This window comes from Podospora pseudocomata (genome assembly GCF_035222375.1).
Source record: "Podospora pseudocomata strain CBS 415.72m chromosome 1 map unlocalized CBS415.72m_1, whole genome shotgun sequence".
Classification (NCBI taxonomy): Eukaryota; Fungi; Ascomycota; class Sordariomycetes; order Sordariales; family Podosporaceae; genus Podospora; species Podospora pseudocomata.
The window spans coordinates 3,579,964-3,594,524 of NW_026946363.1; the positions used below are offsets into that span (position 1 = coordinate 3,579,964).

The following is a 14,561-nucleotide window of genomic DNA, read 5'->3' on the forward strand; positions in this document are numbered from 1 at the left end:
CCACGACTGTTTGAACATCAGTCGTACAGCAAGGCACAGAATAGCGGCCGTTTCCACGCGCCCCCCTATATTTTATTTACCAAGCATGACTAAGACTCCACAAGGGTCTCACTCACACCCTTCTCTACTTTTTGCATATTTCACTTCATCAAAAGATCCAAATGAAAAAACTGCCCTGGCCCAAAGAAGAATGATGAACAATATACACATCTCCTCTCATTCCCACCTCATCGTGAACGCCAGTGGTATCCATCTATCAAAGCCCTCCTTTCTACTCAGTCCACCCTTATCCTCTCCAACATCATCATCTCTCCCACAACCCAAGAACAAACTCAACATCCCAAACATACGCACCTCCATACCTCCTATCCCCCCCCCCTTCCCAACCACGGTTGGCCCTAATAACATGCAACCACCCGCTCAATCATGACCCCAAGATTACTAGATCCAATCGCGAACTGTTCCGCCACTTTTTCTACCTCAGGTGACAAGGTTAGGTTGTCAAGTAGAAATCTGATTCATCTTACTTTTTCTTTTCTGCAATCATGATTTTTTTTGGTCGAACGTGTCTCAGTCTCACACGCTTCCACTAAGCTCAGGCCATTAGTTCGTCCCCTCCCGGCCGCCGGGTTCAGATTCCATCCAAGTACGTTGCTGATATGTCAAGTTATCCCATCGTCATTTTCTCACTCTTCTGGTTTTCTCTCCACTGTGCTGTTTTGAACAACACTCCCTTGGGTGTGCCAAATATCGAGAAGTTGAGCCACGTGGAAAAAGATGAGAAAAAAATATCTCACAGCCGGCAACGTTCCGGGGAAATCAATCAGCACGTTTTCCTCAGTGGCGGACTGGCCAACGTTCATGGGCCATGAGTTATGTGATTAACAATATGTATGATTATTCTTAGCAGGAACCACTCGGACTCTTTCCGACTACCCTATCAGACCAAAGATCAGATGCTCCGCACCTTATTGAACAACAGCAGAGGTATCTCATAGAGTCAGTGTACCCAGCTTCTTGATATTTACATTATTGCTCCCATGGCTCCCGTGTTCGGTTTAGTCCATTTGTACTAGGACCTCGTCTATGAGGCCAGACAGCTCTCTATGTGCTTACGATTCGCGATACCCCCATTCAGAAGAAAACCTACCACCCCATAAGTATATCCCCATCCAATCCGCCCAACCCAGCCGAATGTATATCTAAACAATGTATCTCTAAAGTACGCAAAAACAACCAAGCCTGCACCTTATACTTGCTACTCACCGCCAAACCGCCACCATTACTGGCCAGATTGAGACTTTGATTGCCCCCTTATTGATGACTAGGTACTTCCCGCATTGGCCAAGCATCTCACAAGCCAATTTGCTCAGAAGACTGGTTTGGTGTAGGAGGCAACACGGCAGGTGCGGGTCCCAGTGGGGAGACTCTGACTGGCCCTGGGTTTTTCACGGGAGGGGTGAGGATTTGCTGCCTCGGGGAAGGCGACAAGGCGGCAGCGGGAGGGAATATCGACGCGCCTGGATTGCCAAAGCTCTGCGAAGGAGTGGCGATCCCGTTACCATTGGTCCCGTTGACACCGCGACGCTGAGGAGGAGGAGGCGAGTGCTTAGTGGGAGAGATACTCGACGGCGGCAAAGGTGATGACCGCCCGTCTGATCTGCTATCCTGGGACTGCGGAGGTCTGAACGTGTTGGTACTGTTCAGTATAGGCGAGGCAGGTCGGCCTGGCTCTCCGATCGAAGCAAGTGTCTTTGTTGGTGGTGACGAAGGACGGTGCAATTCCTTTGTGGGGGAGATGCCATTGCCGCTTTCGGGGAGCACAGGAAGACTGCTATCGGAGGCGCCGGACACAGGATTGCCACGGGACAGCTGAGCGTGCGGGAACAGATTCGGACGTGGGGATGAAAACAGGTTGCTCCCCTGTGAATCTGGGGGTTTCGTCGTTGCGGGGCGGTCCCCATTTGCTACGTCCAATGATGGTGCAGACGCCGGCTGCTCTGTCGATTCATCAACACCAGAGGAGGCCTTCAATGGCAGCTCCACAACCAGTCGGGCACGACCGTCAGCCTCGCCCGTGGTGTTTTCAGTTGGTGCGGATTGTGGCGAGGAAGAGACCGGAGCTTCTTCCTGCTTATTCACCTTGAGCTTGATGAGAGGCCGCTGCTCAGCTTCCTTTTCGCGCCGACGACAAGGTTCGCAAACAAAGTGAAAATCTTCCTCCTCAGCCTCCTTTTCATCGATGCCAAGACACTTGCTGTGCTGCCAGACATTACACCGCTCGCAGGCAACACTGTGGGTTCCGTCGTCGATTTGTCCGTATGCGCCGCAAATGCAATCAAAAATCCAGTCCTCCTCTTCCTCTTCCAGCTCCTGCAAAGCCTTCTTGTTCCTCTCGATCTCGGCAATCCTTCGACGGTCTGACATACGGGCAGAGGCTGTGCTCTTGCTGTCCTCGGACAGCTGAGCCAACTCCTCCTCATGTTGAAGACGTCGAACCTCTCTCTCCTTCAGCCGGCGCTCTCTTGACATCAGCCTGTGTTCTCTTTCGCGCTCGACCTTTGCCCGTTTCGTCTCCTCCTTGCGTCTAGCGGCCTCTTCCTCGCGTTGCCTCCGCTCTTCTTCGCGGGCACGTTCTTCCTCTTTGCGGTGTTCAAGCTTGCCAGCGATTCGACTCGACCTCTTAGCGTGCGCCATTTTCTCCAGGTTCAGAAGCTCCTTTTCTCGTTGTAGTTGTTTACGTCTTCTGGATTCTTCCTGTTGCTCGAGGATCGGCAGGAGATGAGCTTGAATCTGATTGCGGAGAATCTTCTCATTGGGGTCTTTGGTTTTCTCCAAGGATGAAATGAAGTCGCGGACCTCGCTCAAAGTGGCGGCCAAGCATTCCCATTTCATGCCTCCAAGCCCATCATCCTCTGGTTCGGCGGGCGCGCCACCTTCAGAGGCCTCGTCTCCAGCATCCTCGGTATCGCTCGCGGCACCAGATGCTACGCGGCGCCGTTTGTTGGCACGCTGTGCTGCTTTCGCCTTCTTGGTGTTCTTCTTAGGTTTTGCTGGTGCCGCCGGCGCCTCCGACATGCGGTACAATCGGTTGTCGTCGAGCACGTAGTATGTTCGATCATGTCGATCCCATCCGTAGGGTTCAATCCGCTGTAAAAGTATCAGCTCTCTGCCAAGCACCCGTTGCACATCGTCTGAAAAAGCGTACCCAGTTAGTCTGATCTGTATCCTTTTGTTCCTCTGTCTTATCCCGCAGCTTCTCGGAGCTCATGATGATGAACTGCGTCATTTGTTGAAGAATACGAATCTGCGCGACCCGGCGCTTGTTAGTATGGGCAATTCACTGACTGTAGGGCTCCAAAACTGCTTCCCACGTACCTTGGTGAAGACATCAAAATCGGCAAAGCGCAATGAAACCTCTGAATTGCCAAACGGGTTCTTCTCCGGCGCTTTGTTGAGATATTGTCGTCTCGTGTACTCGTCGAATAGATCGTGCCTGATGTAGAACGTGGTCAGCAGGCTTTCGAGGCAGTTGACAGGTCGGCGTTAGAGATGGCATACGTTAGACCACGGTGGGAGGAGAGGAACTTGAGGAAGCCCAGGCCAATGTTCTGCAAAGCCATGGACCCAGGCTTCAGACATTCTGCCTCCAAATCCTATAAGCGACCACAGTGTAAGCAAGGCGATGTCTCTTGCCAGGGTCGCAGTATGCCCACCTCTACGTCCAAATTGTCGTCGAGCTTCAGGGCTTTGCCAAATAACATCATGAACTGAACCAAGTTGGCGAATTGCCACATATTCCTGATGCGAAGGAGAAGGGAGTCCTGCGGCGGCTCTTGGGCATTTTCCGAGCTGACCTCGGGCAGCGCCCGTTTGCGCGTTGCCGGCATTGTTCGATCGGCCTGTTGCTTTTCCTGTTGCGCAAGCTGTGGTTTGCGGTGCAAGCGATCGAGGGAAGCGACTGGAACGAGTCTTGAAAGGGACGGTGTTTTGAGATTCAGCGGCTGTTCATGGCCTAGGCGAGTGTTGTTGCGAGTTGGTTCGCTGCGAATTTGTTGTAGGGCTGACTTCATGAGATGGAGAGATTCTGACGGTTCTTACAAGGTGGGAAGCTACGCGCGTGAGCGGCTCAAAAGACGCGACTTGGAATTGGGCCCCACTAAATTTTACTTTGGGCACTTCTCTAGTTGAGCCAAGCGCCCCGCTCAGCTCCAACTCATGCAGTCAGCAAGCATGCTATAGATAGGTAGGGAATAATACTTCTTCGAGTTATAGTATTAAGTAGTATGCAGGGGAATCAGGCTGTGCAAAGTGCAGTTGTTAACAGCCCAGTCCAACCGGAAGATCTCCCTCCATGTCCACGAGTACTTGGTATCTTCCTCCTCCCGTCTTCTTTTTACAAGATATCTTCAGCTTTCAGCAAATCCTTGGCTCTTCGGTAGTATCGCGACGTTTTCGGCATAGAGCAACACGCAACTCCCGAGCCGTTTCAGCTTGCGCAAAGTGGGGTGCTCCAATTTGAGCCTTACACACGTGAAGCCCGCACTGTTGCTCGCCAGCAGAATTGTGTGCACTACCCTATCCTCACAGTAAACTGCACTGTACGCTGGTTGGCCTTCAACTTGCCATCGCTGGATGGAAGCTGCCTCTCCTGGGCTGGGGCAGCAACCATTGTGTTTTGCGGCGCAGTCATCTGTCCTGACCTCCTGTGTAGACCCTCCCCCATACGTTCTTTCTTTTGACGATAATCAATTAATCACTCTTTTCTTGTTGCCTCTTGTTGACCTCTCGCAAGCCACCCCTTTCTCGTAGTGCCGCCAGCCAAACCAATACCTCCGTGCCCGTCCGGCGACACTTCAAACTCCACAAACAAAGCCTTAACGTCCAACCACCACGAGGCAAAAGCCAACTCGCACACACTCTTTGCATGGCATAGACATTAAGACTTTCTTCGCATATCATGCCTGCTACGAGGCTCTAGTGGTCCATGTTACAGCAGTTCTAGCGCATTCGCGCGCCCACCTCTCATTTAGCTTGTCGAATTGACACCAAGCCACCACTCGGCACCATGAACGACAACACGCCGCATACCCCGCGGCGAACCTCGCACAATTCTATACCTCCTCCGCACTCGATACCTTTGCAGGAAATCCAGCGCTCGCCAGAAGGAACCAGCAATGGGCGTGGGGGAGGAGATGGTTTCGGCGCTGGGGGGTCTTACAATGGAGCTCAGGATGAAAATAACAGGCCGCCAGCATCGCCGGTTTCCATGTCGGCCAACCTTCCAGGTTTCTCGTCTTATTGGGAGAACCCATATCCAACGGCACCCCACGATGCGGGCGGGACCGGCGGAAACCATTCCCCTATCGATCACTTGGGTCTTCAGTTTGCGCTGCCACCTGAGATAAGACAGCCATCGCCTTCTGCCTCACAGGGCTACATCACCTCGGCCGATGACCCGTACCAAATACCTCACCCTTATTATGACGAGCGAGCGGATACGGACTCCTTGGAGTCGGATAGAGTACCTCTGAAGCCATCGGCGCAACCCATCGGCCGTTTAGAGCCACCGGAAGGAGAAGCGACCCCCCGCCATAGCTTTCAGACCGTATCCGATCTTGGAAACACACCCTCTCGAGCACGAAGTACCCAGATGCTTGGGTTTGATTTGGAGCCGGGATTTTCAGCGGACAGGCATCGCAACTATGGGGACAATCTCTCACCAGTGGACGGGGGGCGGCGGTCCCGAACTCAGTCTACCAGCGGCGCCTTGCATAGAGCAGGCTCTATCATGAGGGCCATGTCACAGCGTGTTGTCGCTATCAGTGGTGAAGGTGATTTAGTGGATCAAGCAACCAGGCGTGAACGCGAACGGTCTCGGTCGCGCTCCCGTTCACCTAGTGTTGACGGCCGCCGGCCGGGCCATGTGTCCGCACCAATGCTTGTCGATACCTCGTATCCCTCACATTCGTTCCAAATACCAGCGGAAAAGGATTCGGGGGCCACCTATGTTCATTCTCAGCAGCCATCCTCGCCTATGCCTCGCCGGCGTGGCCCTCTTCCAAATCCACTCAGGGGGAACTCACTTGGCATTTTCCCCAAGGACAATGCGCTCCGAGTATGGCTGTGCGATCTCCTGGTGAATCCATGGACAGAGCCCTTCATTTTGTTGCTGATTATTGCGCAAACAATTCTCTTGGCTGTTGAGTCGGCACCCGACGTTTTCGTTCCAGGAAATGAACGACCAGAGCGCTGGGGCACCACGCGGATAGACTGGGCCATATTTGCGCTGTTTATTATTTTCACACTCGAAATCATCGCCAGAATCATTGTTTCTGGCTTCATCGTTAACCCAGAGGAGTATGCTCCTCCCAAGACTAAGCGCCGAATTAAAGAACGGGTCGCCGAACAATATCGGGCCATATTTCGACCTCAGCGGCAGCGGTCCACCAGACAGCCAAAAAAGGAAGAGGAGTTTATGCCGACGTTTGCTAGGTCATTTACCATGATGCATGGCGTCGCGGCTGGTCAGGGCACCCTGGAGGAGCAACAGCGCCTTCTGCTTGCGCGCAGAGCGTTCTTAAGGCATGGCTTTAACCGGCTTGACTTCGTGGCAATCGTTTCCTTCTGGATATCGTTTGGGCTTGGTGTTGCTGGCTTGGAGAGCAAGCATTCCATCTACGTGTTTCGCATGCTCAGCTGTCTGCGCATCATCAGGCTTCTTGCCCTCACAAAAGGCAACCTTATCATCCTGAGGAGTCTGAAAAAGGCAGCGCCACTTCTTGTTAGGGTCTCTTTTTTGATGGGCTTCTTCTGGCTCATTTTTGCCATCATCGGGGTTCAGAGTTTCAAATCGAGCCTGAGCCGCCAGTGTACTTGGCTCAATCCTGAGGACCCAACGAACTTTGATATCACCTACTCGCCAAGCATGTCCTTCTGCGGTGGTTATCTCAATGCCACTACAGGAAAGGCAGAGCCTTGGGTCTACTCCAACTCTCCGACAAGAAATCTATCGGAAAAGTTTCTCGTGAAGGGTGCTCAGAATTCCAAAGGCCATGTATGCCCGCGAGGGTCCATCTGTCTTCAACAAGACAACCCCTTCAACGGAACGGTCAACTTTGATGACATCGGACACTCTCTTGAGCTAGTGTTTGTGATCATGAGCGCGAACACCTTCAGCGACTTGATGTACTATACGGTCAGCTCCGACTTTTTACCTGCGGCACTGTTCTTTGGCGCTGGAATCATCATCATGATGCTCTGGATGACGAACTTGTTGATTGCCGTCATCACATCATCTTTCCAGGTCATTCGCGAGGAATCCAAGGCCAGCGCCTTTACGTCCGAGGACTCCTATTTCGCAGCACCTACGGATGCCGCTACGCGGCGACTTTCAGGATTGCAGCGCTTTGTGAAAAACACACAGTGGCTGTGGGCACTTGTGATCACATTTGGGCTATTTGCCCAAGCCTTGCGGACGGCTTCCATGGATGCGATGCGTGAGAGGTTTATCAACACAACAGAGGTCGTTGTAACCATCCTTTTGGCTATCGACATTGCCATACGTTTTGCTGCGGACCACCATCGGTTTCATCGCAGTCCTCGTAACCTCTTCGACCTATTCCTAGCCGTCGTCACCGTCATCATTCTCATCCCACCCATCCGCAATTCAGGTCAGGTCTACAACTGGCTGACCATCTTCCAAATCCTGCGTGTGTATCGCGTTGTTCTCACCATACCAATGACGCGAGACTTGATTTACCTCGTCCTTGGAAATGTCACCGGTATCGGGAACTTGATGCTTTTCGTCTTTCTTATGACCTTCCTTATGGCCATTTTCGCATCACAGCTATTCCGTGGTCAAATCCCAGCCTTGGATTCAGATGACGAGTGGATCGGGATTCCCTTCAACACCATCTACAACTCCTTTCTGGGCATGTACCAAGTTCTGTCGAGTGAGGGCTGGACAGAAATCCTGTACAATGTCACCACGTACACGGTGAGCAAGAAGACGTCGTGGATCGGCGCCGTGTTCCTCATCGGCTGGTTCATCCTCTCGTACTTTATTCTCATCAACATGTTCATTGCTGTCATCCAGGAGAACTTCGATGTGGGAGAGGACATGAAGCGCCTTGAGCAAGTGAAGGCGTTTTTGCAACGGAGAGAGCTGGGCGGTTCGTCCAATCTGGCCTTGTCCAAAGTCTTTGGCTTCGGCCGGTCCAAGCACCGCTCAGACCCTCTTGATCAGGGCACGGGAATGATAGATATGTTGTTCAAAGAAGGGTTCGTTCGCGAATTTCTTGACGAAAGCTTGGACCCTTTGGAGACTACAGATGACCAAGCACCACCTCGGGCAACAACCACATACAACGGCAATGTCAAACCAGGGTTCCTCTCCGCCATATGGGGCCACTTGGTGACCAAGTTTACCAGCCGAGAGCCCAATCCATTCTACTCCAACATCCGCTTTGAGGCGGCCAACGCGACTTTGGATCCTGGCCAGCTCGCCCGCCAGGCTGTGAGCGCAACGGCAGCCCGGCGCAAAGCACAGCGGGAGTATCTGATGCGCCATCCAAATTACAATACGTCTCTGTTCATCTTCAAGCCACGAAATCCTATCCGCCGTCTCTGTCAGAAGATGGTGGGCCCGGGCCGCGGTACTGAGCGCTTTGAAGGTGTTCAGCCGAATAAGTACGCATGGTACACCTTCTCAGCCCTGATTTACGCTGCCATTGTTGCCATGGTCATTCTCGCTTGCATCACGACTCCCCTCTACCAGAAGGAATACTTTCAAGACAAGGACAAAACCAAGGTCAACTGGTTCGTGTGGTCAGATATGGCGTTTGCCATCGTGTTTACAGCCGAAGCGGGCATCAAAATCATTGCGGACGGCTTCATTTGGACTCCGAATGCGTACTTCCGCAGTACTTGGGGCGCTATTGATGCCATCGTGTTGGTTACCCTGTGGATCAACGTCATCACGCTGTTTACCCAAAACGGAGAGGTATCCCGCGCCGTCGGTGCCTTCAAGGCTCTCAGGGCGCTGCGACTATTGAATGTCAGCGATAGCGCCAGAGAAACGTTTCATTCGTTGCTCATTGTTGGGGGTTGGAAGATATTGAGTGTGAGTTTTCCTGTTTGTTCCCAGGCCATCATCTGACCAAACGCTGATTATTTCCTCCTTTAGGCTGCTTTTGTGTCCATATCGCTCTTGATTCCATTCGCAATCTACGGCTTGAATCTGTTCAACGGGAAGATGGTCTCCTGCAACGATGGGGAAGATATTATAAACCTCAGTGACTGTGTCGGCGAGTATTTCGCAACCCCGTTCAACAACGAATGGCCGATGCTTGCGCCCAGAGTGGCAGACAACCCCTTCTTCAATTTTGACGACTTTGGATCGTCCCTTTTTATTCTGTTTCAGATTGTCAGTCAAGAAGGGTGGACGGACGTCTCCTTTGCAGCACAGGCCATCACCGGCCAGGGACTTCAACCGTTAGGCGCGCCGCCATATCCGGCCGAGGGCAACGCGTTGTTCTTCGTCGTCTTCAACCTCATGGCCACCGTCTTTGTGCTCACCTTGTTCATTTCTGTCTTTATGCGAAACTACACGGAGCAAACCGGCGTCGCCTTCCTGACGGCCGAACAGCGCTCGTGGCTCGAGTTGAGGAAGCTCCTTAGACAAATCTCGCCTTCCAAAAATGCTTACGACGACAGCAAGAACAAGTGGAAGATCTGGTGTCATAAGCGCGCCATCGAGAAGCGAGGGAAATGGTATCTTGCCATCACGTCGGTTCTCGTTTTTCACCTTATCCTGCTGCTTTCGGAATTCTACAACGAGCCTGAGTGGTGGAGGTGGACCCGAGATGGTTTATTCTTGTTGTTCACGCTCATTTACATCGTCAACATCATCATTCGCATTGTCGGCCTTGGCTGGACGCGGTTCCGGCGGAGCTCATGGGACTTGTTCTCTCTGGTCGCTGTTACGGGCACTTTCGCCACGTCAATTCTCTTCCTCACGGACCAGATGCAGGACACGTACATTCAACTACATAAGTTCTTCTTGGTGGCGCTCGTTCTCCTGCTGATCCCCCGGAATGACGCACTAGACCAGCTTTTCAAGACGGCAGCTGCCAGTTTGACAACCATTGGCAGCCTTCTTGCTACGTGGCTGATCTTCTTCTTGGTGTTCGCTATAGCGCTGACGCAGACGTTCAGCCTTACCCGCTTCGGCAGCGGGGAGGATGGCAACATCAACTTGCGAACAGTGCCTCACGCTCTGATCCTCCTCTTTAGGTTCAGTTGCGGCGAGGGCTGGAACGAAGTCATGGAGGATTTTGCACAGATCAAACCCCCACTCTGCGTAGAGAGTCCTATTTTCTCTGAGAGCGACTGCGGTAGCACTGCTTGGGCTAGAACCCTGTTTGTTGCCTGGAACATCATTAGCATGTATCTCTTTGTCAGTTTGTTTGTGTCGCTGATTTATGAGAGTTTCTCCTATGTGTATCAGCGGACCAGCGGCTTGGCGGTGGTTGAGCGCGACGAGATTAGACGCTTCAAGGAGGCCTGGCGAAGTGTTGATCCACTAGGCACTGGATTCATCAGCAAGGAGGCTTTTCCCCGACTTTTAGGCGAGCTCTCTGGCGTGTTCGAGATGCGTATTTACGAGGCTGAGGACTCGGTCCGTAGCATTCTGGAAGACGTGCGTAAGGATAACGATGCGGCGAGCACCAGACACGCTTCTGTCGTCAGCAAGAGCCAGTACCAGACTGGTGTCGACCTGGCCAAGCTGAATGAGCGGCTGTCCAAGATTGATGTTCAAAAAGTGCGCGCACGCCGCCATCGTTTCAACATATTCTTCGAAGAGGTCATGGTGTCTGCTGACCCCGAGAGAGGTATCTCGTTCACGACGGTGCTGATGATTTTGGCACATTACAACATTATTAATGACAGCAAGAGTCTCAGGTAAGTTTTCTTCTTGCCCGAATCTGTCAACAAATTGATGATACGCTAACACATTGTAACCTAGACTTGATGAGTTTCTGCGTCGAAAATTGCGCTTGCAGCGTGTCGAGGAAGAAGTCCGACGTCGTATCGTGCTAGGCTTCTTTGATATGCTGTACTATTCGCGACAGTTCAAGCGCCACATGCAATCGAAACAAAACGCGCGCATGACGGCTATCCCGCAGTTGGATGTGCCTGAGATTCTGGTGGACAACGAAGAGGAGCGGCGGGAACGCAATACGGTTGCGGGCGTACCAGGGGGGGCCGGTATCGGCACGCTTACAGAAGAGGGCGCCACTCTTCTCGCTGCGGCGGCAGCTGACAACAATGGGCGGGCGCGGAGCTGGTCTGGTCTTGGAGCGGATCTGTCGTCTTATGACACGTCCTACGGCCACCCGCTTGCTGGCCCACGGACATCAAAGCCGTCTTCCTCGGGACACCAAGCTCAGCGCAGCGGGTTCAGCTTCGACCTCCCTGACCCGGCAGACGGCGCCCAGGATGACGAGGCCACCAGTCCGATAGGGAGACGGGGTAGCTCGGTGAGCCCAGCGGCGGTTAGGGACATGTTGGACGATTCTGTGTGGGTGGAGAGCATTCGGAGAAGTGCCACGATGAGAAAGAGCGGCTGGGGACCGTCGGGGGGGTTCTAAGCCATAATGTCAAGCTTACTGGGTATGGAGTCAAAAGAGACGGTTGATCTATGGCGTTTGGGTGTGGATTTATCTTGGCCTCATGATTTCGACGATCAAGGGAGATGCATTGTCATTTTTTAAAGCATTGGCGCACCAGGACTTGGGGGGTTGGATTGACGTCTTCACTACCGGAACATGTGTAGATGGAAAGTATTGCTAATATTTACGATGTAGAATGAGGAACAGCCTTTCAAGAATGGTAATAGATGGAGACAAACCAAGGGCTCGCGTTCTATTTTGGAATAGAAACGTTTTCAGAAGAACAGGTTCGACCACAGAGACTTCAGGCGTGGCATGGTGCACATAATAATAGGGAGATCGTAAGAGGCTCAATCATAGCGCCACCATACCAGCCGATGTGATGATAGTCTTCAATGAAAGGTGAGCAGTTGTCCAAACCCAGCCCACAGCGAAACTGTTGAGAGAGGGAGGGAGGGCTATGGAAGGCCCAACCGAGAGCCATTATTTGCATATTTCCAGAAGCTTTCGAAGGTATCAAACGAAGATGGACACATTTGGTGTTTGTCAGAAATCCGTCTGAAGTAGAGAGTGGTGTGGCAAAGCGAGCTTCTGAAACAAGCCGTGCACGCCATTTTGTTAGCACAACACAGCAACGTCAAGCCCCTGAGGTGCAGGGTCGCTGAGCCAAGGCCCCCTAACACGAGCCCGCGATGGCCATGAGGTTCCGATGTTAGTGGGTGTCTCTTTCTTGGCTGGGGAAGCTCACCTGTAACGGACGATCACACGCAGAACAGGGGGTCGACTTACTGGGCCTGGTCCCACGACTAGTTACTTATTCGATGTTGATATTAGGGTTTGTGTGCGATGATGCGGCAAAACACTAACAGCAAGGCAGCGACCACGACGAAAGAAGCTATCGTCAAGCACTTGGGATGCGCTTGTTGACGGCTCTGATGGCTTCCCGGCGGCGACTTCCCGGCAAATACTACTCCTGCGTCGGCGAAAATGCCAGTGATTGTGCATGTTGTTTCACGCCCGATTTTGGATGTGGGGCTCACCTGTCGGTTGTTTCATGGCTGACTTGGTTGGGAGTTACAGTCTTCTTGCCCGCTGTCATGTCTAGAACCTCGTGCTCTCAACTCTAGCAAGTCGAAGCTAGGCCTTGCTTTGCGGCCTCTTATCCCCGCGACGAGAATCCATTGTTGGGGATCCTCGGCTGCGCCAGATTGATGTGCAATTGAGCAGCATGTCTTCAAGGGCGATCGCATAAGAGTCATGGTGTTGAGTCTGGGTGAGCTCCCTTCTTAAGGGACACCCATCCCAGCAACGTGCATAACAGATGTTCTTGCAGTTCCTGTTACCCACACTTTCGACTAATCCACTCCGGTTCTTTTCTATCCGTCCGAGCTAGGCTGTGCCTACTCCTGCATTGTTTTGTATCCTACCGTCCCGCGGGGCACCATTTCTCACCTTTTTTTCTTACTCTTGTGGCCCTTGCAGTCGTCCCAAATTGGACCCAGGCTCTCCCTCGCCCCCCTTGTCGACGTTGCAGGACCCCTGGCGGACTCCCCTTGCAACACCACTCAGATCCCTCACCTTTCCCCCTCAACATACAACATCAACTCCTGATTACTTATAGTGAGCGGTTTCCCAGCTCGGCATCTTAGGAGAGAGTCTTTGTGTTTGTCCCCCTCGGCCTTCCCAAAACCGTTGCTAACTACCAAGAGGCAGTTTTGCCAAATCTTCTTCGTGATCTTCTAGATCGTCCCGTCTTTTAAGAAATCACAATAAATAAGCCTTTGGCTTCACTCAACATTCGCTTTTGACAAGCCTTGCCTCATTCACTTCTTTAGGCTGTGCCTCTTCAACTTTATCTCAAAGGACCTTTAAGACCACAACACCAACATTCTTTCTCATCCAACCTCACCAACCCTCCATTCTTCCGCCGTCAAGATGCATTCCCCTTCCCGCTTCCAGATCATCGCGGCCCGCTTCTCGCCTCACAAGCTTCGCACCTCGTTCCGCCGGTCCTCCTCTGCTTCCACCTCTTCCCGTGCCAGCAGTGACCGGATGTCGTTCACATCACAAGCCAGCTCCCCGGTCGAGACAATCAACAGCATTGTGCTCCGCCAGAAATCGTTCGACCTGGACGGCGATGAGAAGGATCTGTCTGTCCTCGAGCCGAGACCGGCCGCCACGTTTTGCAGTCTTGAGGCACGCATGTCGTCCTTTTAAGTTGGGGGAATGGCACGCACGCACACCCACACACACACACACACACACACACACACACACATGGCGTGGATTACACCAACACAGACACAACGCACACACACAAATGAAACGATTCTTACGACGACGACGCAACAACACACCACGCGACACTGGGAAGTGGCAAGTTTAGTTTTATGAGTAAAACAAGGGGGAAAAAAGAGGTGGATAATGGTCTTCCAGTGCTGGAAACTCCGACATATACCCAACATCTTTCACCCAGTCCTCTACATCACTTTTTCACGACACTCATTTTTTATACGAAAGTTTTAGGGATTATGGTTTTTACGGGCGGACTGACAGACACGGACGGATGATGCCGACAAAGATACCGGCCGGCGTTTTCTTTTGGGAGCAAGAGTCATGAAGAGATTTTGTTTTATGGCTCAGGCTATTGGTAGCTGATTTTGGGATATATTGAGAGGTATCTTTTTCTGGAGCAAAGGCAATACCACACCCCGTAGAAGAGGGGGTGGGTGGCTGCCGTGCATGTTTAATGCTTTTCTACGCTTGTGTGAGAAAGTTGGTTCTGATATGGTTTTGTCAGACTGGCCTTCTTGCATCTTGTCTTGCGACAAACTTCAATCAAAAATCTGGCTTTTTTGCAGCCTTTGAAACTAACACAACTCTTGG

At 52.2% G+C, this 14,561-nt stretch overlaps 3 protein-coding genes across 3 annotated transcripts; 2 read left to right on the forward strand and 1 right to left on the reverse strand.

Annotated features, from left to right (window-relative positions):
* Window positions 1-933: 933 nt before the first annotated feature.
* On the reverse strand, window positions 934-4,451 carry QC762_113930 (uncharacterized protein). The gene is made up of 5 exons (XM_062885818.1): window positions 3,717-4,451; window positions 3,562-3,656; window positions 3,379-3,496; window positions 3,209-3,307; window positions 934-3,150 (listed from the first exon to the last, which is right to left on the reverse strand). Exons 1-5 carry the CDS (start codon window positions 4,071-4,073, stop codon window positions 1,354-1,356), a joined length of 2,466 nt encoding a protein of 821 aa, XP_062748728.1. The 5' UTR covers window positions 4,074-4,451; the 3' UTR covers window positions 934-1,353.
* Window positions 4,299-12,101, forward strand: CCH1 (calcium channel protein). Its single transcript, XM_062885817.1, has 3 exons — window positions 4,299-9,124; window positions 9,188-10,965; window positions 11,030-12,101. The coding sequence occupies exons 1-3, from the start codon at window positions 5,069-5,071 to the stop codon at window positions 11,652-11,654; spliced, it is 6,459 nt and encodes a 2,152-aa protein (XP_062748729.1). The 5' UTR covers window positions 4,299-5,068; the 3' UTR covers window positions 11,655-12,101.
* Window positions 12,102-13,610: 1,509 nt separating this feature from the next.
* Window positions 13,611-13,892, forward strand: QC762_113918 (uncharacterized protein; the record flags this gene model as incomplete). The annotated part of the gene is made up of 1 exon (XM_062885816.1): window positions 13,611-13,892. The coding sequence occupies one exon, from the start codon at window positions 13,611-13,613 to the stop codon at window positions 13,890-13,892; it is 282 nt and encodes a 93-aa protein (XP_062748730.1).
* Between the last annotated feature and the right edge of the window lie 669 nt (window positions 13,893-14,561).